Genomic DNA, 24,107 nt, shown 5'->3' on the forward strand with positions numbered 1-24,107 from the left:
AACACATTTCATCTGAAAACTTCAAAAAACTTTGTGACAAAGAAAAACATTCCCCTAGTACTACTATAGAAAATTAAAATTATAAAAATGATGCAATAATTTTTGGGGGAAATTTGAACATTTAATTTTTAATATTATCTTACCTTCTGGCATGGTGCCACAAGTTTTGTACACAAGCCATCTTGCTTCTGCATGTAGTTGTAGACCATTTCTGCCAAAGTTTTAAATGGTGATCTTCTTGTAATGAAAAAGCCTCCTTCGTCCAACCGTCTGATTTTATAATGTTTCACAGTCTCTCCATCACGAACTGCAAATTAGGTCATAAAAAAGAAATAAACAAAACATAATTCAAAATACATTTTATTCAATCAGTTTTTATACAAAAGTGGTGATGGTTTGATCAATAACAATGTGAATGAGATAACACTGCATATAAATCAAAGTTTAATTGCCTCTGGCGGCTTTGATATGAACTAAACCTGGACATATCATACTCTTAGAATGGATTATTAGGCATCAATTAATATTTGTTTTAAAAAATTTAAATAGCGGATTGCGAGCACCCAAAGGAAACCCCTGTTGTCACAGGGAAAATGTGCAAACTCCACAAAGACAGCACCCGAGATTGGGATCGTACCCGGGTCTTTGGCTCTGTGAGGCAGCTGTGAGAATTAATGCAAACAAGTCTGATTCACATAGATAAGCATAAAGGTCGGCATAGGCATGGTGGGATAAAGGTTCTGTTTTTATGGCGTGCCACTATGATGCTATGACAATAAAAACACAGACATTTGGTGCGGTGCTGGGACCCCAGCTATTTACGATATACATTAATGACTTAGACGAAGGGATTAAAAGTACCATTAGCAAATTTGCAGATGATACTAAGTTGGGGGGTAGTGTGAATTGTGAGGAAGATGCAATAAGGCTGCAGGGTGACTTGGACAGGTTGTGTGAGTGGGCGGATACATGGCAGATGCAGTTTAATGTAGATAAGTGTGAGGTTATTCACTTTGGAAGTAAGAATAGAAAGGCAGATTATTATCTGAATGGTGTCAAGTTAGGAGGAGGGAGAGTTCAACGAGATCTGGGTGTCCTAGTGCATCAGTCAATGAAAGGAAGCATGCAGGTACAGCAGGCAGTGAAGAAAGCCAATGGAATGTTGGCCTTCGTAACAAGAGGAGTTGAGTATAGGAGCAAAGAGGTCCTTCTACAGTTGTACCGGGCCCTGGTGAGACCGCACCTGGAGTACTGTGTGCAGTTTTGGTCTCCAAATTTGAGGAAGGATATTCTTGCTATGGAGGGCGTGCAGCGTAGGTTCACTAGGTTAATTCCCGGAATGGCGGGACTGTCGTATGTTGAAAGGCTGGAGCGATTGGGCTTGTATACACTGGAATTTAGAAGGATGAGGGGGGATCTTATTGAAACATATAAGATAATTAGGGGATTGGACACATTAGAGGCAGATAACATGTTCCCAATGTTGGGGGAGTCCAGAACAAGGGGCCACAGTTTAAGAATAAGGGGTAGGCCATTTAGAACGGAGATGAGGAAGAACTTTTTCAGTCAGAGGGTGGTGAAGGTGTGGAATTCTCTGCCTCAGAAGGCAGTGGAGGCCAGTTCGTTGGATGCTTTCAAGAGAGAGCTGGATAGAGCTCTTAAGGATAGCGGAGTGAGGGGGTATGGGGAGAAGGCAGGAACGGGGTACTGATTGAGAGTGATCAGCCATGATCGCATTGAATGGCGGTGCTGGCTCGAAGGGCTGAATGGCCTACTCCTGCACCTATTGTCTATTGTCTATTGTCTATTGTCTATTTATATATCACTGTGAAACTATGAGGTGTCACGTCATTAGGACAGTTTAGCTCTGCAAGAGGAAGGAAGAGGAAGCAATATATCATAATATAAAGGATCTTAAATATATCATTTATTTTTACATCCATGGAAATAGTATTTAGACATCACCTTTGTTCTGAATTATGCCATCACAAGAAATAATGCAGGGTAACAAAATAAAAATTAGCAGCATGGTCATCAACTGAGGTAGCAACCCCAGGCCACCACCTGCATTCAGTGAAACTACCCACTATAAAAAGAAAGGACACCCCATAAAGAACTTAACTATCATTGTATTTAATCACATGCTGGTAAGTGCAAAGTTGTGTTGGTTTATTATCTCATCTGTATTAAAAACTTTTATAGTGTTTTTTACTGCTCACTGTTGAAGTGAGACACTGGTTCCAGGACTAAACTTCCGCAGACCTCCAGGGTAGAGAAGTTCAAAGGTTCTTGGCCCTCTGACAAGAAGAAATGTCTTCTTATTTTGGTTACAAATGGTCTATCCTTCATTTCAAACTGGTCTCCTGGTCCTGGAATCTTCAGTCAGGGCCAACATCTTCCTGACATTCAACTGGTCAAATACTATTTATAAGTTTCGATGAGATGTCCTCTTACCTTCTAAACTCTCAAGATGTCTTATCTGTGTCTCCTCATTCAGCAAAGCTACCATCCCCAAAAGGAGTCTAGTGAATTTTCACTGTACTCCTTCAATGGCAAGTACATCCTTTACTTAGTTAAAGATCAAAACTCAACACAATATTCTCGGTGCAATCGCACCAAGGCTCTGTACAATTACCATAAAACTTTCTTACTCCAGTAATCAAACTCTCTTGTAATAAGGCTACCGCATCATTTGTTCTCCTAACTGCTTGTTATACCTACAAGTTGGCCTTTGGTGTCTTTTCTACAAACACACCTACTGCACACCCTTTTAAAGTGAAGAAAAATGCAGTAAAATCTAGTGATCACATATCTACATACGGGCTTCGCTCAGTCCGCCTTAATCAACCTGATCTCCCAGTGGCTCAGCACTTCAACTCCCTCTCCCACTCCCAGTCTGACCTTTCTGTCATGGGCCTCCTCTATTGTCATAGTGAGGCCCAACGCAAATTGGAGGTACAGGATCTCATATTTCGCTTGGGCAGTTTACACCCCAGCGGTATGAACATTGACTTCTCTAACTTCAGATAGTTCCTCTGTCCCTCTCTTTCCCCTCCCCCTTCCCAGTTCTCCCACTAGTCTTCCTGGCACCTACTACATCCTATCTTTGTCCTACCCCCTCCCCTGACATCAGTCTGAAGAGGAGTCTAGACCCGAAACGTCACCCATTCCTTCTCTCTTGAGATGCTGCCTGACCCGCTGAGTTACTCTAGCATTTTGTGTCTACATACCTATAAAGATTTTGTCAGGCCGGGTGATCAGGTGGTAGGGATGCTAGTGGCTGGTTAAGGATTAGTATAGTGGTGCACAGAGTTATAAGGGCCCTGAATGAGAACACCTACATTAATTACTTTAAAGGTCATCTCTACCTGAGTATTGGTCTTGGAACTGCTCAAAGTCCCCTTCAATCATACTACTAAGGACCAAACAAAGCTCGGAAAACTTGGCTGGGTTGTAATTGCCGAACGACAAATATAACTCAGAGCAGTATAACATAATTTTACCAACAATATTTTTGCTCGACAACAGACATCATTATAGGTATATTGAATGCAGAGACCATTGTATGCACAAGTACTATTTGTGATAGGTAGTATCCTGTCGAATAGAAGTACAGCTTTCCACTTAACTAAATATAACTGATGCCCACTAGTTGTAGATGCTCATCAGCCAATACATAACAATTTTCTTTTACACATCTCTCTCACACCACACTGAGCCCTGGTCACCTTGAAAATAAGAATGCTTGTGTCAACCGGTGATTCATTGATAACAGCTTGGCCTTCAACACCATAATACTGACACTCATCCCTAAAGTTCTAGGCCTGGCTTGGGATCTCCATGTGAAACTGGCTCCTGACCGGCAGGCCTCAGTCAGATACTATTGTTTATAACATTCCCTCCACCCTTACCATCAATACTGATGTCCCTCAGGCTTATGTTATCAGTCCTTCGCTCTACCCTCTATACACCGAGGCAGTGTGGCTAAGTACAACGCCAACTAGATCTTTGAGTTCACCAAAGTTGCCACTGTTGTCAGCCGGCTCAACTATAATGATTAGAAAGAGTACAGAGAGACATCAGACACCTCATGCCATGACGATAGGACAACAGTCTTGCCCTCACCATCAGCAAGACAAAAGATGAAGCAGAATGGTGCAAAATTGTACTTCAAAAGAATCCAAACGAATGCAAAAATGTTAAAGTACAATAATAGAATAACCAAATCAGATAGAGTAAAGAGTAGGAGTACATGGCAGCACCTGGTAGATTGTTGGCCAAAGGATGAGAGGGCGAGAACACAATCCTATCTTCAGCCATGGAGCTGCTGGAAAGATGATCAACAGCTGCAGATTCCTGTACATCACTACTACCAGCAACCTAAACTGGTCCCTTTACATTGATGTGGTGATCAAGAAAACACATCAACATAATTACTTTTTTAGGCATCTAAGAATTTCGGCTTAAGAAAATTCAATGTGCCCATGAGAGTTCTCTTGAATTTCTACAGATCCACTACAGAAATAATGCATTTCAGCCTGACATAGCAATTGCTCTGCTCTTAACCACCTGAACCTGCAGATAATGGTAAACACAGCCCAGTCTATCACAGGCTTGTCACCTCTTTCCATCCTGTTCATCTTCATGCTGCATTGTATCGGGAAGGCTGGAAATATCGTCAATCATGTCTGCCACCCTCGTCATTCCCTCTTCTCTCTTCTACCTTTTTGGAGAAAGCTTGGATGTCCAGATCTAAGAGCAGTTTCTTCCCCACTGCTACCAGACTCCTGAACCAATTATCTTTCCCACCGACTTTACTCCTACTCTTAACTCCACTTGATATGGTAATTCCGTTATTGTACTCTAAACATTTTTGCACTCGTTTGGATTCTTTTGAGGTACAATCTTGCACCATCCTGCTGTTTTATATTTGTCGTTGCATGTATTGTTATATTTATCTTTACTGCATATCTCGTTTCCTCTGTAAGCTTCATGTGAACATGGAATTTTATTGCACCCTGGTGTATGTGTTTGTGTGACAATAAACTAATCTGAATCTGAACATGTAGAACTAGTTCAGCAAGCATCTGCATGCCTAAAATAGGCCCACAGTCCAAGTAAGCATGGGATGACTGTTAATTTCTGATAACTGGTAAATCCATTCAATGGTCTGTACCAGTCAATTGGAAGATAAAATACTATGTTGATATTTTTTTATTGATCTGTCTTTCGCATCCTATTTCTCAGGACATGTAACGCAAACAATATAGAAGAAAACAAAAGTAGTTCTACAGGTGAAAGATTGATTTGGTTCCTGAAATAAATTAAATTACTCCTCACAATCCAGGATTTCATTAAACAAAATCGTTATCATTCACAACCATTCCTCACAATCCAGGATTTAATTAAACAAAAATATTTCAAACGAATACCTCAAAAAGAAGCCATCCAAATTTCTCTGGGTTAAATATTTCAGCAAAATATTCTTATTTTCCACCCTTATTCCTAGAATTTAATTGAGTGGACCAAAACAGAGAATAATTGAAACCATTTTACATTGAATGAAATTTGAAAAATAATGCTTTTGTTAAGAAATTAGCCCGTCTACAATTAGAAGTTCCATTTTGTAAATTGGACAACACACACAAAATGAAAAGTAAATAAATCTGGTGAAATGTTCCTCCCTGAATAATTGAACATACTCATTAAAATAAAACATACTCAGATGGGGCTGAACTGAATGTATGCAAGAATAAAAATTGAATAAAGGAATAAATATCAAAATGGATAATTAAATGAACACCAAAACACTGACCAAGATCAAGGACTGGTAACTTTCTGCAGATATGATCAGATCCATGCTTTTTCTCAACAGATTCCAAAAGTGATTTCCAAATAGATCAAATATTTTATTTGCTCTGTGCACAAACTACTTTGTTTAATGAGAGTGAATTTTGCAGCCTCAATCTATTTTAATTTTGCCACACTACTGCCTTAAAAAGTGTTGTAAAAGAATGTCTTTCTTTGCTTCTTTATTTTTTCACAAGAATGTTACCTGGGCATGCAGGCTTGGGTTATAGGAAGAGGTTAGATAGTCTGGGACTCGTTTGGAGTGTAGGATGCTGAGGGGTGAGTTTATTGAAATGTAAAGATCATGATGGGCATGCATAAAGTGAACACTTTTTCTCAGAGTAGAGGATTCCAAAACTAGAGGGCATTGGCTTAAGATGAGAGGGAAGAGATTTAAGAAGGACCTCAGGGGCAATGTTTTCACTCAAATTATAGTCTGTATCTCAAAAGACCTGTCAGACCAAGCTATCGAAGTAGGTACAATTCTGAGGGTGCGGAGGGATATGCACCAAATGCAGGTAAATGGGCCTAGCCTAGAATGTCAATTTGATCAGATGGACATTGGGCTGAAGGTTCAGCTTCCATGCTGTACAGCTCGATGACAATGCTTTACACTCCTTTGGAACATCAATCTTAGATATTTTTTTGATTCAATCCGTACACCAATAGCAACAGCAATGGCAAAGGATGAGATAAACGCAAAGGATGCATTAGAACTATATATATATTGGCCATGTATGATGAAGAATGACACAAAATGCTGGAGTAACTCAGCAGGACAGGCAGCAGCATCTCTGGAGAGAAGGAATGGGTGAAGTCTCGGGGTCGAGACCCTTCTTCAGACTGATCTTTCGGGTCGAGACCCTTAGACTGATCTTTCGGGTCGAGACCCTTCTTCAGACTGATCTTTCGGGTCGAGACCCTTCCTCAGACTGATCTTTCGGGTCGAGACCCCTCTTCAGACTGATCTTTCGGGTCGAGACCCTTCTTCAGACTGATCTTTCGGGTCGGGACCCCTCTGCACCGTGTACCATGGTCATGTGGTTAAAGATTATAAGTTTGGGATAAATATTTCTTCCCTAAAAGAGTAAAACACAGCAGAATAGTAAATCAATTAGACCCTGCCCTGATAGACTGGCAAAAAGAAATTTAAAATGAATTTAGTAGAGGTAGACAATGCAGGGCTACTTCTGAACAAGGATAATATCCATGCATGCACTTCAAACCACACGACGGAGAATGAATAAGATTCCTAAAGAGTCATGAACCAAAATAGTTAGAAAGTTAAGAAACCATAACGGTATTACCAGAGAGTGAGAAGTCACCCATCATGCTTTCACTTTCTCGGATAATGAAGGAGCCAGTCCCATTTCCTGCCATCAACAATTGTTTCTCTGCATCCATTCGTTTAATCCCTCCAAAGAACCATCTGTAAAAAAAACACAACATATTTTAAATAGGAGTTGTGAAATGGTTGGCAACAAGGCTACCAGAACAACTTTGTCCAATGTTCACTTTCTTGTGTTACCCCGAAAATCAGTTGAACGACAAGCCGCACAGTCAAAGCAGTTTTGGCTTTGAGGGAAGTTTTCATCACAAAATTCTGACTTCTGTCCTTGTTGCGTTATCAACTATTAAATTATTTTCCATTCATCTACGAACAGTCTACCTCTCGAGCTTTACATGTGTTATATCACGAACACTCTCTGCTAAGTAACAATTGTGGACAAAATCATTGGGTCTGAATGGAATGATTCTCCACTGAGAACCACCAGCTAACCATGTTGCAAGACACATCGAAACATAGAAACTAGGTGCAGGAGTAGGCCATTCGGCCCTTCAAGCCAGCACTGCCATCAATAGGATTATGGGTGATCATCCAAATTCAGTACCCCATTCCTGCTTTCATCCCATATCCCTTGATTCCATTAGCCCTAAGAGCTATATCTAACTCTCTTTTGAATATATCCAGTGAATTGGCCTCCATTTCCCCAGTGTAAATTTCCCCGGTGTGGGACGAATAAAGGAATATATTATTATTGCCTTCTATGGCAGAGAATACCACAGATTCACACCTCTCTGGAAGTAAAGGTTTTTCCTCATCTCAGTCCTAAATGGCCGATCCCTTATTCTTAAACTGTGACCCCAGGTTCTGGACTTCTCCAACATTGGGAACATTTTTCCTGCATCTAGCCTGTCCAATCCCTTGTGTGTTCCGGAACTTTATACATGGTTGTAAGCCAAATGTGATCCAGGGGTCAGGAGCAGGTACATCTGACCTCTCACTCTGCATCAGGTGCAGAGGAATCTGGTGAACTGCTGCAATGAGGGGCAAAAAGATACACTTCAAATCTACCCATCCTCAATCACAATCCGCACATCTTTTATGGTAAGCTCTCACTTCACAGATACATTTGAATAACTTTTCCTTACTTCATTGTATGTTTGTTTTTATTTGATTAATAATGGTATCGCATATTTAGAAACTTATTCATCTTATTTAAACAGTTGTCATTGGTGTTTTGTAATATTCTGCAAGATGGTGACAAAGCATGGCAACTCTTTGCGGCTTGACCCAGAGGAGGATCTAGTTTAGTTTAGTTTAGTTTAGTTTAGTTTAGAGATACAGCGCGGAATCAGGCCCTTCGGCCCACCGGGTCCACGCCGACCAGTGATCCCCACACATTAACACTATCCTCCACCAACTAGGGACAATTTTTACATTTACCAAACCAATTAACCTACAAACCTGTACATCTTTGGATTGTGAGAGGAAATCGGAGAAATCTCGGAGAAAACCCACGCAGGTCACGGGGAGAATTTATAAACCCCGTACAGACAGCACCCGTAGTTGGGATCGAACCCAGGTCTCCGGCACTGCATTCGCTGTAAGGCAGCAATTCTACTGCTGCGCCACCGTGACCTCCCAATCTATCATCCGATACAATTTCCCTACTCCTTAAAATCTTTTTTCTCCCTGTAAATCAAGCTACAATGCTGACATATATATTTTGTATTCTCTATCCTCCCCTTTGTTCTTCCTACTATATTTGAGTTTGGCTTGATTGTATTTTATGTATACTATTATCTGATTTGACTGATTAGCAAATCAAAACTTTTAACTGTACCTCGATACAAGTGACAATAGTAAACCTTAACCCAAACCATTTAATTTCCATTCATCAACACAAAAAGCTGGAGTAACTCAGTGGGAAAGGCAGCATTTCTGGAGAGGAATGGGTGGCATTTCGGGTCTGATGAAATGTTTCGACCCGAAACGTCACCCATTCCTTCTCTCCAGAGATGCTGCTTGTCCCGCTGATTTGCTCCAGCATTTTGTGTCTATCTTCGGTTCAAACCAGCATCTGCAGTTCCTTCCTACTAATTTCCATTCAACTTCCTTGATTTTCTCTAATGCTCATGGACTGCAAAAAGCATCTAAAAGATTGTGCTCTCAAAATGCCTTCTAGGTATGATTATGATTATGATTATGATTATTATAATTATTATGACATATACATACAAGGAATTTCCCTTGGTGCTTTGCTCGCAAGTAACAACACGATAAACAGTAATCAATTAAGAATAAAACATTATAATTTAAACATATGAAGAATGAATTAAAATACCAGAGCAAAAGGAGGCTACAGACTTTTGGTTGTTGAGTAGGGCTACTGCTCGTGAAAAAAATCTGTTTTTTTGTCAGTCCGGAGTCGCCTTCCAGAGAGAAGTGCTTCAAAGAGTTTGTGGCCAGGGTGAGAGGGGTCAGAGATGATCTTACCCGCTCGCTTCCTGGCCCTTGCAGTGTACAGTTCATCAATGGGGGGAAGGTTGCAGCCAACAACCTTCTCGGCTGATCGAAAGATGCACTGCAGCCTCCGGATGTCGTGCTTGGTGGCTGAGCCAAATCAGACCATGATGGAGAAGGTGAGGACTGACTCTATGATGGCAGTATAAAACTGGACCATCATTGACTGTGGCAGATTGTGTTTCCTCAGTTGCCGCAGGAAGTGCATCCTGTTGGGCCTTTTTGACTGTGGAGTCAATGGTGGCCTCCCATTTAAGGTCCCTGGAGATGATGGGTCCAAGATACTTAAATGACTCCACAGATGTGACTGTGGTGTTGTTGATGGTGAGTGGGGGAGCTCTCCTAAAGTCCATAATCAATTCCACTGTCTTAAGAGCATTGAGCTCCATGTTGTTGCTATGGCACCAGGACGCCAGCTGTGTCACTTCCTGTCTGTAGGCAGATTCCTCCCCATCCTGGATCAGTCCAATCAGGGTTGTGTCATTTGCAAACTTGAAAAGCTTGACAGAGGAGTCTGTGGACGTGCAGTCGTTGGGTTAGAGAGAGTAAAGCAGAGGGGAGAGTACAGAGCCTTGCGGTGCTCCTATGCTGAGGGTCTGCCGTTCCGAGATGTGCTTTCCCAGCCTCATAAACTGCTTCCTGTCTGTTAGGAAGTTGGTGATCCACTGACAGAGGGGTTCAGGCACAGTCACTGGGAGAGTTAGGAGTGTAGTTGCTCAGGCACAATGGTGTTGAATGCAGAGTTAAAATCCACAAACAAAATCCTTGCTTGTCCCCCCGGCAGCCTAGGTGCTGGAGGATGAAGTGCAGGCCCAGGTTGACTGCGTCATCCACTGATTTATTGACCCAGTATGCAAAATGCAGGGGATCCACCAGGGGGTTTGTAATATTTTTCAGGTGGGCCAGCACAAGCCTTTCAAGGGTCGTCATGATTACAGTTCAAGGGTCGTCATGATTACAGAGGTCAGTGTGACAGGCCTGTAGTCATTAAGACCAGTAATCCTTGGCTTTTTGGGTGCAGGAATAATTGTGGAGACTTTGAAGCAGGCACGGACAGTGCAGGTTTGCAGGTACTGGTTGAAAATGTCTGTGTCGACTGGTGCCAGTTGTTCGGCACAGAGCTTGAGGATAGAGGGGGAAACATTGTCTGGTCCTGGAGATTTCCGGCTTTTCTGTCTCCTGAATGGCTTCTCCACCTGCTCAATTTCTATTGTTAGTGATGGAAAAGTGGCCAGACTGATGTTGGGCAGAATGATAGCATCTGAGGTCAAGGTTGAACCTGAATCCCTGGAGATATGAGTTAACAGCACTGCCCACCGCGCACCATGCCACTACCAGTGCCAAAACCTGCACATGATAACACCATGATTCCTTAAAGAATCAAAGACTATTGTATTTAATTTTAAACTATTGAGCCAACATTAAACAATGTCCTCAAAGCTATGCTGCAACTTAATGAGATATCTACTTACAGTATTGCTTTCAGTGAATTTTGAAATATTTAATCATTTATTATAGATAATCAATGAAGAACTTTCCAAATTGATACGCGCCATCAGATTATACAACACAACAGAACAAACGTTCAGCTTTTATTTTTAAGGGGCAGGTAACCAAACAGTTCTAGCAGGCTATGTCTTAATGCTGTTTGTTACCAATGAGGCTCAGTAAAGACATAAACACTTTACGACAAGGTGATAAGGGCATTGTAGTATTGGAATATATTAGAGAAATGCACCAGAGTTAAAAACAGAAAATGCTGGAAATATCCAGAAAGTCAGGTCATATCCGTGTCAATGAAAATAATGTTTCATGTTGATGATTCCTTTCCATGTACACCCCCTGACCTGCTGATGGATTTCAACATTTTCAGATGGTATTTCAGATTTCCACCATAAACACCAAGTTTAAAATAAACTTAATGATGTGGAGAAGAACGGGCGGCACAGTGAGTGCTACAGCAGTAGAGATGCTGCCTTACAGTGCCAAATTCCCAGGTTCAAACCTGACTTTGGTTGTGTTTGTATGGTTTGTACGTTCTCCCTGTGACCGCATGTGTTTTCTCCGGGTACTCCAGTTTCAGGTTTGAAGGTTGATTGGCTTTTGTAAAGAATCATGGAAAGAAGCTAAAATAGTTTTCTTCATGTGCTCTAGGACTCTATGATTTGATTATCAAGACACTGCTTGGAATCAAGGAATGGGGAAGCATATTAAGAATAAGAAAAAAATAGAAGTGTAGAAAATAGGAACAGGAACTGATTATTCACCTTTGAGCACCCTCTGCTTATTTGGTATTAACCTGGCATATTATCCAATTTCAGGATAGACACGAAATGCTGGAATACCTAGGCAGGACAGGCAGCATCTCTGAAGAGAAGGAATGGGTGATGTCGAGACCCTTCTTCAAACTGAGAGTCAGGGGAAAAGGAAATGAGAGATATTAACGGTCATGTAGAGAGATATAGAACCAATGAATGAAAGATATGCAAAAACGTAACAATGATTGGAGCTATCAATGGCCTGTTTCCTTTATCATCATTACTTTTTTGCATATCTTTCATATCAGATATTGATATATCCTTATATATTTTTCATAAAGATATTTTGCATATCTTTCATTCATTGTTGTATAAATCTCTACATTTCTGTCTGTATCTCCCTTTCCCCTGACTCTCAGCCTGAAGAAGGGTCTCGACCCAAAACGTTACCCAGAGATGCTGCCTGTCTCGCTGAGTCACTCCAGCATTTTGTGTCCATCTTCGGTTTAAACCAGCCCCTGCAGTTCCTTCCTCTACATCCAATTTCAGGACCCTGCTCCTGGCTTCTTTAAGTTCTTTGATCACTCTAGACCTTAAAGAAAGTGTTCCATGCATAAAAATCAATTTATAAAGGCAGCATTTAGTTTTTGAATCCAAATGAGTAATATGTTGAAAATCTTATGGAAACAAATTAATAAATTAACATAGAAACATAGAAAATAGGTGCAGGAGTAGGCCATTCGGCCCTTCGAGCCAGCACCGCCATTCAATATGATCATGGCTGATCATCCAGCTCAGTATCCCGTACCTGCCTTCTCTCCATACCCCCTGATCCCTTTAGCCACAAGGGCCACATCTAACTCCCTCTTAAATATAGCCAATGAACTGGCCTCAACTACCATCTGTGGCAGAGAATTCCACAGATTCACCACTCTCTGTGTGAAGAAATGTTTTCTCATCTCGGTCCTAAAAGACTTCCCCCTTATCCTTAAACTGTGACCCCTTGTTCCAGGCATTGGGGCCTTTGGTTAATTCCCAGCTGTCTAACTTAAGATGAGCAAAAAATAAACTAATCTTGTAAATTCCCTGTTCATCGCATTAAAATTAATTTGACCAGTAAAACCAAATACCCTCAAAAATTCCCATTTAATAAAAATACCTTAATCTTTCCTGTAAAAATAATTAGAGATTGAATTTGCTTTCCTACCTATGTCCTGGACTGAACACACAAAAAGGCAAATTCAAAAAAATCTTTCTAAACCAGATTTAAAGAGGTATTGGCCAAATGCAGGAAGGTCGGATTAGTGTAGATGGGGCAAGCATGGACAAGTCGGGCCAAAGGGCCATTTTCCATGATGTATGTCTCTATGTGTAGAAAGGAACAGCAGATGCTGGTTTACACCGAAGCTAGACACTAAATGCTGGAGTAACTCAGCAGGCCAGACTGCATTTCTGGAGAAAAGGATGACTCGATGACTGATTCATGCCGAATGAATGATGAAAGTCTAGTTTCAATTACTTTGTTTTGGCTTCACATTCCACAATTAGATTAACTTTACTATGACAATTGCAGTTTGCCACAGTGGAGGAGCAATGGAATGTGTCATTGCCAAGATGTAAATCATTGTAATATCTTAATTCCATCAGATATAAAGTGGGTTGTATCTCTAGATACACTAAATTGTGCAGATTTACAGTGGTGGGATTAGGTCTAATGATGGAAATTTAATTTTGGAGACCTAGTAGGATAGTGTTAATGTGCAGGGAACACTGGTCGGTGCTGATCTGGTGGCCAGAAGGGCCTGTTTCCGCGCTGTATCTCTAAACTAAACTAAACTTGACCCAAAACATCACCCATTCCTTCTCTCCAGAGATGCTGCCTGTTTCACTGAGTTACTCCAACATTTTGTGTCTATCTAAACTAAACTAAACCTTGCCTTTGGCTTGTTGCCTGATGATATTTTTTTCGTGTAATTTTCAATAGTTGAAAATATGCTCCAACTTAGCGTTAAGGTCTCAGATAATAGCTGAGGATCCCACCAGAGAAGTGGAATGAGAAAGATTTCAGCAACAGAACATCACTGAAATTTGTTTTCGATATCCATATATTCCTGGAGTTCAGCTCAGGGCTCACGTTGGAAAAGATGAACTCAATGACAGCAAGTTTACAGCAATCAAAGACTCGTGACAATAGTCAGGTAAAATGAACAATGATAGATATATATTCCTTTCCACAAGAGCTGTGGAAAGGTTTTTTTCTGGTGTGTGTGTGGAGCTGACCTTGTGAAGGCGATAGGTACCCAACATTTAAATCAGGACCAAAGTGCATTTATTTTTTAGAACAATCTTAACTGATGTAGTCAGATGCAGCTCTTCAAGAGAAGTGGCTCTAGTGAGGGTAGTTGGCCAAACGGGGGGGTCCAAGAGGAGGGAGTCCATTGCATCTAGTGAGGGTAGTTGGCCCTTCAAGACTCTTGCTTCTCCCTAAACCAGGAGCTCTTGCAGCTCTTCAAGACTTTGCTTCTCCCTAAACCAGGAGTCGGCAACCTTTTTTTGTAAAGGGCCAGATATTAAATAATTTAGGCTTTGCGGCCCAAGAGACAAAATCGAAGATATTATATAGGTACATATAACAAGGAAATCAAACCCGGTTTTATGAACTCACCATCGGTAAACAGTTTTCCTTGCTTAGCTAACAAATGAGCCACTCGGAAACATACTTTGGTTGCAACCTCATTTTCATTTGCTATTTTTTTTGTTAAATTCTGCTGTGATGAGATATTATGTTTTAAATTTTCTAATTTTTCTGATTGTTGCTTTTCTGAGAGTTGGGAATATTGTGATGAATGCTTAGTCTAGTAATGTCGATGCAGATTGTATTCTTTTAGCACAGCTATAGTGTCACTGCAAAATAAACGCAATGCTTTGTCATCTAATTCGGTAACAAAATAATCCACGCCCCACTGTTCCTTAAAGGCGCTACATTCCAAGTCTACTTTTCTCTTCTTTTTGTGTATTGACATGATGGGTATATAAACTGGTAAATTAATTTTAAAAAATAGAATGTTGCTGTACTGAGAGGAGTGTAGCGCTCCAAACGCTCTCGACTGATATTTGGTCACTGAGTGCCTTTGGTTCTGTAGTGCGCCGAGCAGCAGTGCGAAGCAATGAGAACATGTACAATACATGAACGATAGGTACACAATACATAGACAATACATAAACGAATGAGCGTGGCTGTGTTCCAATAAAACTATCTATGGACACTGAAATTTGAATTTCATATCATTTTAATGTCTCATGATATATTATTCTGCCTTTTGATTTTTTAACCTTTTAAAACTGCAAAAATACTTCTTATCCCACGGGCTGTACAAAAACAGGCGGCAGGCCGGACTTGTCCCGCCTGTGGGGAAAGAGGAAGAGAATGAGATAGACATTGTCTAGATCTGGCACAAACTGAAATAATTGATTCTATAATTCTATTGTATGAATATTGTATGAATATTGTACAGAACAGACAGGAAGATAGATAGATAGATAGATAGATAGATAGATAGATAGATAGATAGATAGATAGATAGATAGATAGATAGATAGATAGATAGATAGATAGATAGATAGATAGATAGATAGATAGATAGATAGATAGATAGATAGATAGATAGATAGATAATAAAAGTATTTTTATGCAAATTACTTCATGATTTCTGAACTTTGGTCTGCATGATGATTATCTAATACCATAAGACATTACATTCAGGAAGTAATATAAAAATACAAAAAAACACCCTTGACAAACACTAGGGGCTAAGTTCAACAGCCCCCAGTTCATAGCCTTCTTGCTCGTGAAACATTTGCAGTCTCAAAATCAATTTTAAGGAATAAAATTGTATCTAAAACTAGATGTGCAAATGTGAAATAACAAAAACGAAAAAATGATTCAAGGTATAAAGTAGGTACAACAATTTCTCAAATAAAAACATGATAGATGTTTGGATGAAGAAACAAACATTGATTTCAGCCTTTTACTGGTTGGAAAAACTGGAACACATTGCTTACAGCCACTCATCATACGAGCCCAGATTTAAGCCTCACCGTGTGCACTGTTCCAGGCTCACCTTCCACAGTAGTTTAGTCACTGAACTAGTCTACGGAGCACAGGAATATTGATCAGAAGGCAAGCGTTTGCATGTATTTCACCAGGATAAGGAACTTAAACTAAATTAAATTAAATAATTGATCTCCCCAACACTGAAGGGATCTGCAGGAAACACTGCCTCAAAAAAGCATCTAATATCATCAGAGAGCCGCAGCACCCTGGCCACACTCTCATTTCATCAGGAATAAGATACAGGAGTAAGCAAACCTTTGGGTCCAGATTCAAGAATAGCTTATTTCCATCAACCCATCAGGTTCTTGAACCACACTGCACATTTCTAACCGCAACTGTACCTCAGCAGCAAACTACTTTGCACTTTGTTTATCGGCTTGTACATGCCACAACCCTAAATATTCTGAGGTCAGTTTTGAAAGAACCAATTTGGAAATAAATTTTAAAAACTGAGCTGCACGAATTTAAAATTTGGAATATTGCTCAGAAAATTACAATATACATTGAAAAGGATATACCAGCTCTTGGGAAAAATCAGACATAAAACAATATGATTATGCTTTCCACCACATCAAGAAAAAAATATAATTTTTGTTTTGACTTTTTAGTTCTTAGTTAAATAATGGAAATTAAACACCCATCATTATGTTTTACTCGAAGTCGAATAATAACATTATAATAACAAACAAGCATATTTTACCTCCAGAATTAATTATTTTGATTACATAAAAGACATCACAATATTTAGTTAAAGTAGTAATGATTCAGTTGAAAATCAAAAATATGCTGCAAATGTTGGCAACCTGGATACATCCATTTATATCCCATGTTTATACATTTATTTATACATCAAGGTACCTCCCTTTATTGGTGACACTTTACTGCAGAAAAAGCAATTTTCACTATTATCAATATGGCATTATAATATAGGGTCATACGGCAAGGAAACAGGTCCTCTGGGCCAACTCATCCAAGCTGACCAAGATGCCCACTAAACCATTTGCCGGCGTTTGCCCGGAATTCTATCTTCAAGACAAGTAGGTTACTTTAAACCAGACAAATCTGAGGCATAAATCCTCTGATTTGTCTCATTGATGTCTGCATAAAACCGGGATGCAGTACACTTACTTGGATATGTATAAAGGAGTACTTATCCTCAGATTTATCCTGCAGGTCGAAATGCATGCACATTGTTATCATTAAACTGGAAATAAAATCTGAAGATAAATACTCCTTTATACATGAGATTATTCACCAGTCAACAGTAACACAACCTGAGATCACATATTTCAATGCATTTTCACAATTTAAATAGCTGCAGAGAGAGTGTGAATCCTTTCATGTGCCATCCCTATGCCAATTATCCAGCATCCATTTTTACATTGATTCTATAATAACCTATATTATTCCTCCAATATTTCCAATAACTACTGCTCTCCCTGATTATTTTTTTTTACATACTAGAGACAATTTACAGTAGCCAATTAAACTAATTGCTGCACAATTTTCCGATGTAGGTAGAAACTAAAGCACACAGAGGAAACCAACGCAGTCACAGGGAAAATGAACAAACTCCCCATAGGTAGCACCTGAGGTCAGGAGTGAACCTGGATGGCAGGAGCTGTGAGACAACAGCTTTACTAGCTGCACCACTGCATCATTCTCAACAGAAGGACAGAAAAAAAAGATGATAATTTTGATGATTTATTTCATAATTAACCAAAAATCACATGAAAACTAAATACATCCATCACTATAAGCCTACTAATAACATTAGATATGGGAGATATATTTATCTCGTGCAAAGGGTGTCCAAAACAAAAGGGCATAGTTGCTATTTTTAGGGCATAAATCAGAGGGCATAAGAGGTTGGACATTTAAAGAAGATTTTAGCGTTTTTTATTGCATGGAAAATAACTAATAATGGATATGTGCTGATGAAATCAGATGGTGATATAATTACAATGTTTAAAAGCCATTTAGTTAGACATTTACAAGGCGGTGAGGAAGGATACAATTCTAATGTGGGCAAGTGGGATTAGTGTAGATGGACAAAATAGTCATGGACACAGTGGGCCAAAGGGCTTGTTTATGCTTTGTGTAACTCTACAACACTACAACTAAACTTAAGCATGAAAATATTTTTAAAAATATAGGATGGGTGAGAAGGGAGAGGAAATGAGGGATTTAAAGATGTTTTTCCATTCAGATTTATTCTTCCATTTGTTTTATGTCATACTTTCTATTTATTTATTTATTTATTTATATTTATTTATTTTTATTTATTTATGTAACGATAGGGGCCTGCCATGCAAATTATCATTTGTCTCTAGATATACTCATTATCTCTGGTCATGGCACAGAATGTAACTAGAGGAGGGATGGCTACTTGCCCAATCTCGTTTGTGAGCTGGAATATTATGGGAATGGACCATCCTGTGAAACGTAAAATAATCCTGACACATTTACATCAGTTAAAGGTGGACATTGCTTTCCTTCAGGAAACTCACCTAAATATATCTAGCCCTTCACGTCTGCGTGTTAGATGGGTTGGTGAAGTTTATCATTCCAAATTTCAATCTAAGTCAAGAGGGGCAGCACTTCTTATTAGTAAACATGTGCCTTTCATCTCTTCCCAGATTGACGCAGACACTTTGGGCCGATATGTCATTGTTACAGGCAAATTATATAACACCCCAGTTACCTTAGCTGGTGTTTATGCCCCTAATTGGGATGACGCTACATTCTTCACTAATTTCTTCTCCCGATTACCTGATTTAAATGAACATTATTTGATAATAGGTGGAAATATGAACTGTGTGTTGACCCCTAGCCTAGACCGTAGCTCTGTTAAAACTATGCCAACCTCCAAGGCTGCGCTTTCAATTCAGTTGTTTCTTGATACCTATGGTATTGCTGATGTTTGGCGTACTCTTAATCCCACTGCTCGCAAGTATTCCTTTTTTTCAGCTGTTCACAAAACATTCTCACACATCGATTATACTTTAATGGATAAGTGTCTTATTCCTTCGGTTCAGGAATGTGACTATCATGCGTTCGCAATTTCTAATCACGCTCCCCATAAACCGAAACTTAATCTACCAGCCACAAAACCTGTTTACAGGCCTTTCGTCTCAACCCACTTTTACTTTCAGATAAAACATTTTCAGATTTTATCTCATCACAGATTGATCTCTTTCTAGAAATTAATCAAACACCAAATATGTCATCATCAACAGTATGGGAAGCACTTAAAGCATACTTAAGAGGTCAGATTATTTCTTACAACGCACAGTTACGAAAAACCAGAAATACCCGTACAAATGAATTTATGAATAAGATTAGTAACCTTGATTCACGATTAGCAACATCCCCATCAGCTGATGACATTAAAGAAAGCCTACTCCTCCAAAAGGAATTTGACCTACTAACCACACTGAAAGCGGAGAACCTCTTGGTTAGGTCCCACCATACTTACTATGAACATGGCGCTAAAACAGGGAGGATCCTTGCACACCAACTTCACCAAAAAGCAGCAAGTCAGGCAATCCCTAGTATCCGGGATGAAGCTGGTATGATCTGTATGGATCATTCTGTCATCAACTCACGCTTTATAAGGTTTTACCGTATCTTGTATTCATCTGAATCGCTGAAGGATGATCAATTAATTAAATAATTTCTTGAGTGTTGAGATCCCTCACATAGACCCTGTGTCAGCAGCCGAGCTAGAGTCTCCGTTTTCAACAGGAGACATTGAGATGGCCATTAGGAGTATGCAGTGTGGAAAATCCCCTGGTCCAGATGGGTATCCAACAGAATTCTTTAAGAAATTTTCTAATCAATTGGCTCCCATTTTAAAATCTGTGCATAATGATTCCTTGTCAGTTGGATCACTGCCTGAAACATTGCGACAAGCTACCATTTCACTTATTCTGAAAAAGAGCAAAAATCAACGGGAATGTGGCTCCTATCGTCCTATCTCTTTGCTCAATGCGGACAGCAAAATGTTTGCAAAAATGATCGCTCGCCGTCTTGAAAAAATCCTTCCAACAATATTCTCACCAGACCAGACGGGCTTCATAAAAAGTCGGCAATCCTCCTTCAACGTTAGGCGCCTGTATTACATAATTTATAGCCCTTCTCCACCTGACAGACCGGATAGTGGTTATATCTCTAGATGCTGAAAAGGCTTCTGATCGGGTGGAGTGGGACTATTTATTTCATACTCTTGAGAGATTTGGATTTGGACCAATTTTTTTATCATGGATCAAAATTCTATATAGCTCGCCAATGGCGGCAGTATGTACTAATAATAATATATCACCTTATTTTTCACTGACACGAGGGACAAGACAGGGTTGTCCACTGTCCCCCCTCCTTTTTGCGATTACAATTGAGCCGTTGGCTATAGCCTTATGTAGCAATAAAGATATTAAAGGTATTACAAGGGCAGGGTTGGAACATAAAGTCTCGCTATATGCAGATGATATGTTACTTTATTTGTCTGATCCTTCCTCATCTCTTCCTGCAGTTCTTTAATCTCTTAAGTAAATTTGGCAAAATCTCTGGCTACAAAGTTAACACCCAAAAAAGTGAATTGATGCCCCTAAATCTGGCGGCAAGAGAATCCTTGTTTATACGTACGGTGCCGTTTAAAGTGTGCATGGACAAAATAAAATATCTTGGTATCTGGGTCACACATAAATTTAATGACCTTTTCTCAGCAAATTTTCCCCCTCTCCTGTCCTCTATTAAAGAGGATATTGACCATTGGGATCTGTTACTTCTATCTCTGGCAGGTAGGATTAACACTATAAAAATGAACATATTGCCCAAGCTTCTTTATATGTTTCAGTGCATACCAGTTTTCTTAACTAAAACATTCTTAATTTCTCTGGATAGAAAGCTTTCTTCCTTTATTTGGAATAAAAAGAATCCATGTATACGCAAAGCTATACTACAGAGACCTCATCAGCAGGGAGGGCTTGGACTGCCAAACCTTCAGTTCTACTATTGGGCAGCAAATATTAAAAGTATTTCTTATTGGACGGAAAGAAATGTGTTAACCACTGTACCTGACTGGCTAATTCTAGAGAGAGACTCTTGTAAGAACACCTCATTATTTGCCTTATTATGTTCAGGTCTGCCATATCCAGAGCCTATTACCAAATACACTTCTAACCCAGTTGTTATAAATTCTTTAAAAATATGGAAGCAATTCAGACAATCCTTTGATATCTGTAAATTCTCAATACTCGCTCCTATTGTAAGGAACCATGCATTCCTGCCACCTTCGACAGATGCTTCATTCAGTGCTTGGCTCAATCATGGGGTCTGTTCATTTAAAGACATGTTTATAAATGGTTTGTTTGCGTCTTTTGCGCAGATTGTTCAGAAATTCAATATCTCTAGGTCACACATTTGTGACCTTTCAAGGGTTTATCTTTGGAAAGAACAGAGAGAATTTATTGCAGATCAACACATCAATGGCATAACACTCTACCACGTAATGGGACACAAATAAGGGCCTCTGAAGGCAATCAGTTCCAATCTCTCTGCGACCATCAGGATTGTTCAACTGAATTAAGGTCAATTAAAAAGTAATTAGAGTAAATTATGAGGTTAAAAGTTGTTCAAAAGCTGAATGATCTTGGGCAATAAAATTATCTTCCCTCGGAGAGATTAATTGTCCTTATTGTAAAGATGAAAATAAAAACAGCATGCATAATCCATGTGAATATCATGGTTATGCCAATTGCACCTTAGATGCATTTTAAGTATAAAATGGAATGAAATGATAATGTTCTCCCTACAGGCAAAAACAGTGCAGATCATCTTTAATTCTGCTGTTAAGTGTACAAAATCAAAGAATAGAAACAGACGTTAACCCGAATGAGGAAGTTAGATGTCTTAACTGACATGATGACAGCTAATTAGAGGTGCCACATACCCACACCAATGAATAGATCTGGTCAAAAAACTGAAATCAACTCATAAAAGAGATTATGCTGCATGATAAGTCTTTGATATTTTATGTTAACTTTGGGGCAGAATTTCTTTCCCCAAAACATCAAAGTTTGTAACGCTAAGATACAGTACCAACATAAATGAAAGCAGATTAAGGTTTTGATGAACAAATAATGAGGTGTCAGGTATCAAAAAAGTGGAAAGAAATGCTTGGTCATTCTTCTCACAAACTGCATCAATAACATCTATCTGGTTTCAGAATGCTTTTTTACTGTGAATTTTTCACAGAAATTTTATGGAAAATGAATCGTTAAAACAGTTTATAAAACACAAACGTTGCCATTTTAAAAGAACAGACCATTTCAAGGGCATATAATTAGACCCTGAGACATCTTATTAATTGGACCTTATTCTGCCCATTTTGAATTTAAAAAATACTTGCACCATAAATTTTTGAAAATGCTAATAATGATTGTGGCAAAGCAAAACCTGCAAGATAGTTATTACCTCACCGAAGGATAAGATGATTAAATAATGAGCTCGAAGGGTCCAAAAATATAAAGCAACAATGGAGATGGATGGTGAATTAGTGTCAAGCCAGATAAAGAAAGATAAATAAGAGGAATGAAGTAAGACTGGATTAACAGGGAGCAAGGCAATGGGCGAAAGACACAAAGGAAAAGACGAAAATATATTTGACATTTGACATTTTAAGAACTCCAAGAACGCATATCTACATACAGAGCGATGATATAACATCAAATTCTTCAAATTCAAGCAATACCTCTGCTTCAGTGCACACACGTCTCTCCTAACATCTCCATTCAGTTTAGTTTATTGTAATGTGTACCGAGATACAGTGAAAAGCTTTTGTTGCATGCTGACCAGCCAGCAGAAAGGCAATGCATGATTACAATCGAGCCATTCACAGTGTACAGTTACATGTACAGATACAGCTCCACTCCGTCCCCCCATCCACCCCCATCACCCTGCTCCTTCCCCCTCCTTGGTACACTCATCTCGCATCCCCAAGCCCCCATTTCCCTTTTATTCTCCCTTTTTCTCCTCTCCTCTTGTCCCCTTCCATCCATATCCATCCCTATGGCTTTACCTTCCAGTTCTATTATCTCCTTATATGACACCTCTTTGTCTCTCTTTCACCTCTAGCCTCAATCCATACATCTGCTAATCACCCCCCCCCCCACACACACACACACACGCACACACACACACACACACACACACACACACACACACACACACACACACACACACACACACACACACACACACATAGCTGTATCCACTTATCAAATGCCAGAGCTTTGTCCCACTCCCACCACTCTTTTCCAACTTTCTCCCCCCTACTCCAATCAGTCTGAAGAAGGCCCCGACCTAAAACATCACCTGTCTGTTCCCTTCACATATGCTGCCTGACCCGCTGAGTTCTTCCAGTACTTTGTATTTAGATAAACATGCAAGACCAGTTGTCCGTAGCAAATGTGTAATGACAGAAATCAGCAACAAATTCTGGAGATGCGTGATTCATATCTATCAATGCCCTGATACTGTTGCCCTTTCATAATAGAAGATGTCATTCACATATTATCAATAACGTCTGACCCAATAAACATTGTGAATCTCTTTTTTAAGTATGCACCAAGATGAGTGTGGTTTAATATACTCAATGGAAGTTGATCTCCCAGATATTAAACCGTAATGGACCTGTTAGTTTGAACTTGGTAATGGGAAGCTGTTTTTTCACGTTTAGGAGCACATCTTGCTGGCGAGATCCCAGCATTCAGTCAACTCTATTAAGTGTCAGACTTCTACATATGCGCTGTTGTACCCAGGTGTCCAATACTTACCCAATGACAGATGACGCAGCATCTGTCACTAGGCTAGGAGCCCAGACCGGCTTGGATTCTCCAGTATTACACTGGGAAAACAGCCCTCAGATTTTATTAACCTACTGATATTAATCAGGAGTCTAGATAAGTGGATTAGGAGGCAAAGGGGAAGTTTATTTGTAACAGCAAGCAACCTGCTAGAGGAACTCTCGGAAGATAGACACAAAATGCTGGAGTAACTCAGTAGGACAAACAGCATC

General features: G+C 39.6%; 1 protein-coding gene across 1 annotated transcript in view; it reads right to left on the reverse strand.

The window, feature by feature from the left end:
• Positions 1-24,107, reverse strand: part of frk (fyn-related Src family tyrosine kinase) — an 87,575-nt gene that overhangs the window by 13,942 nt on the left and 49,526 nt on the right. Inside the window, exons 2-3 of the mRNA XM_078399623.1 lie at positions 7,158-7,279; positions 144-307 (exon numbers count right to left, since the gene is read on the reverse strand). Coding sequence (XP_078255749.1) covers positions 144-307; positions 7,158-7,279 — 286 coding nt within the window. The remainder of the gene's footprint in view (positions 1-143; positions 308-7,157; positions 7,280-24,107) is intronic.

Source organism: Rhinoraja longicauda, chromosome 5, assembly GCF_053455715.1.
Source record: "Rhinoraja longicauda isolate Sanriku21f chromosome 5, sRhiLon1.1, whole genome shotgun sequence".
NCBI lineage: Eukaryota > Metazoa > Chordata > Chondrichthyes > Rajiformes > Arhynchobatidae > Rhinoraja > Rhinoraja longicauda.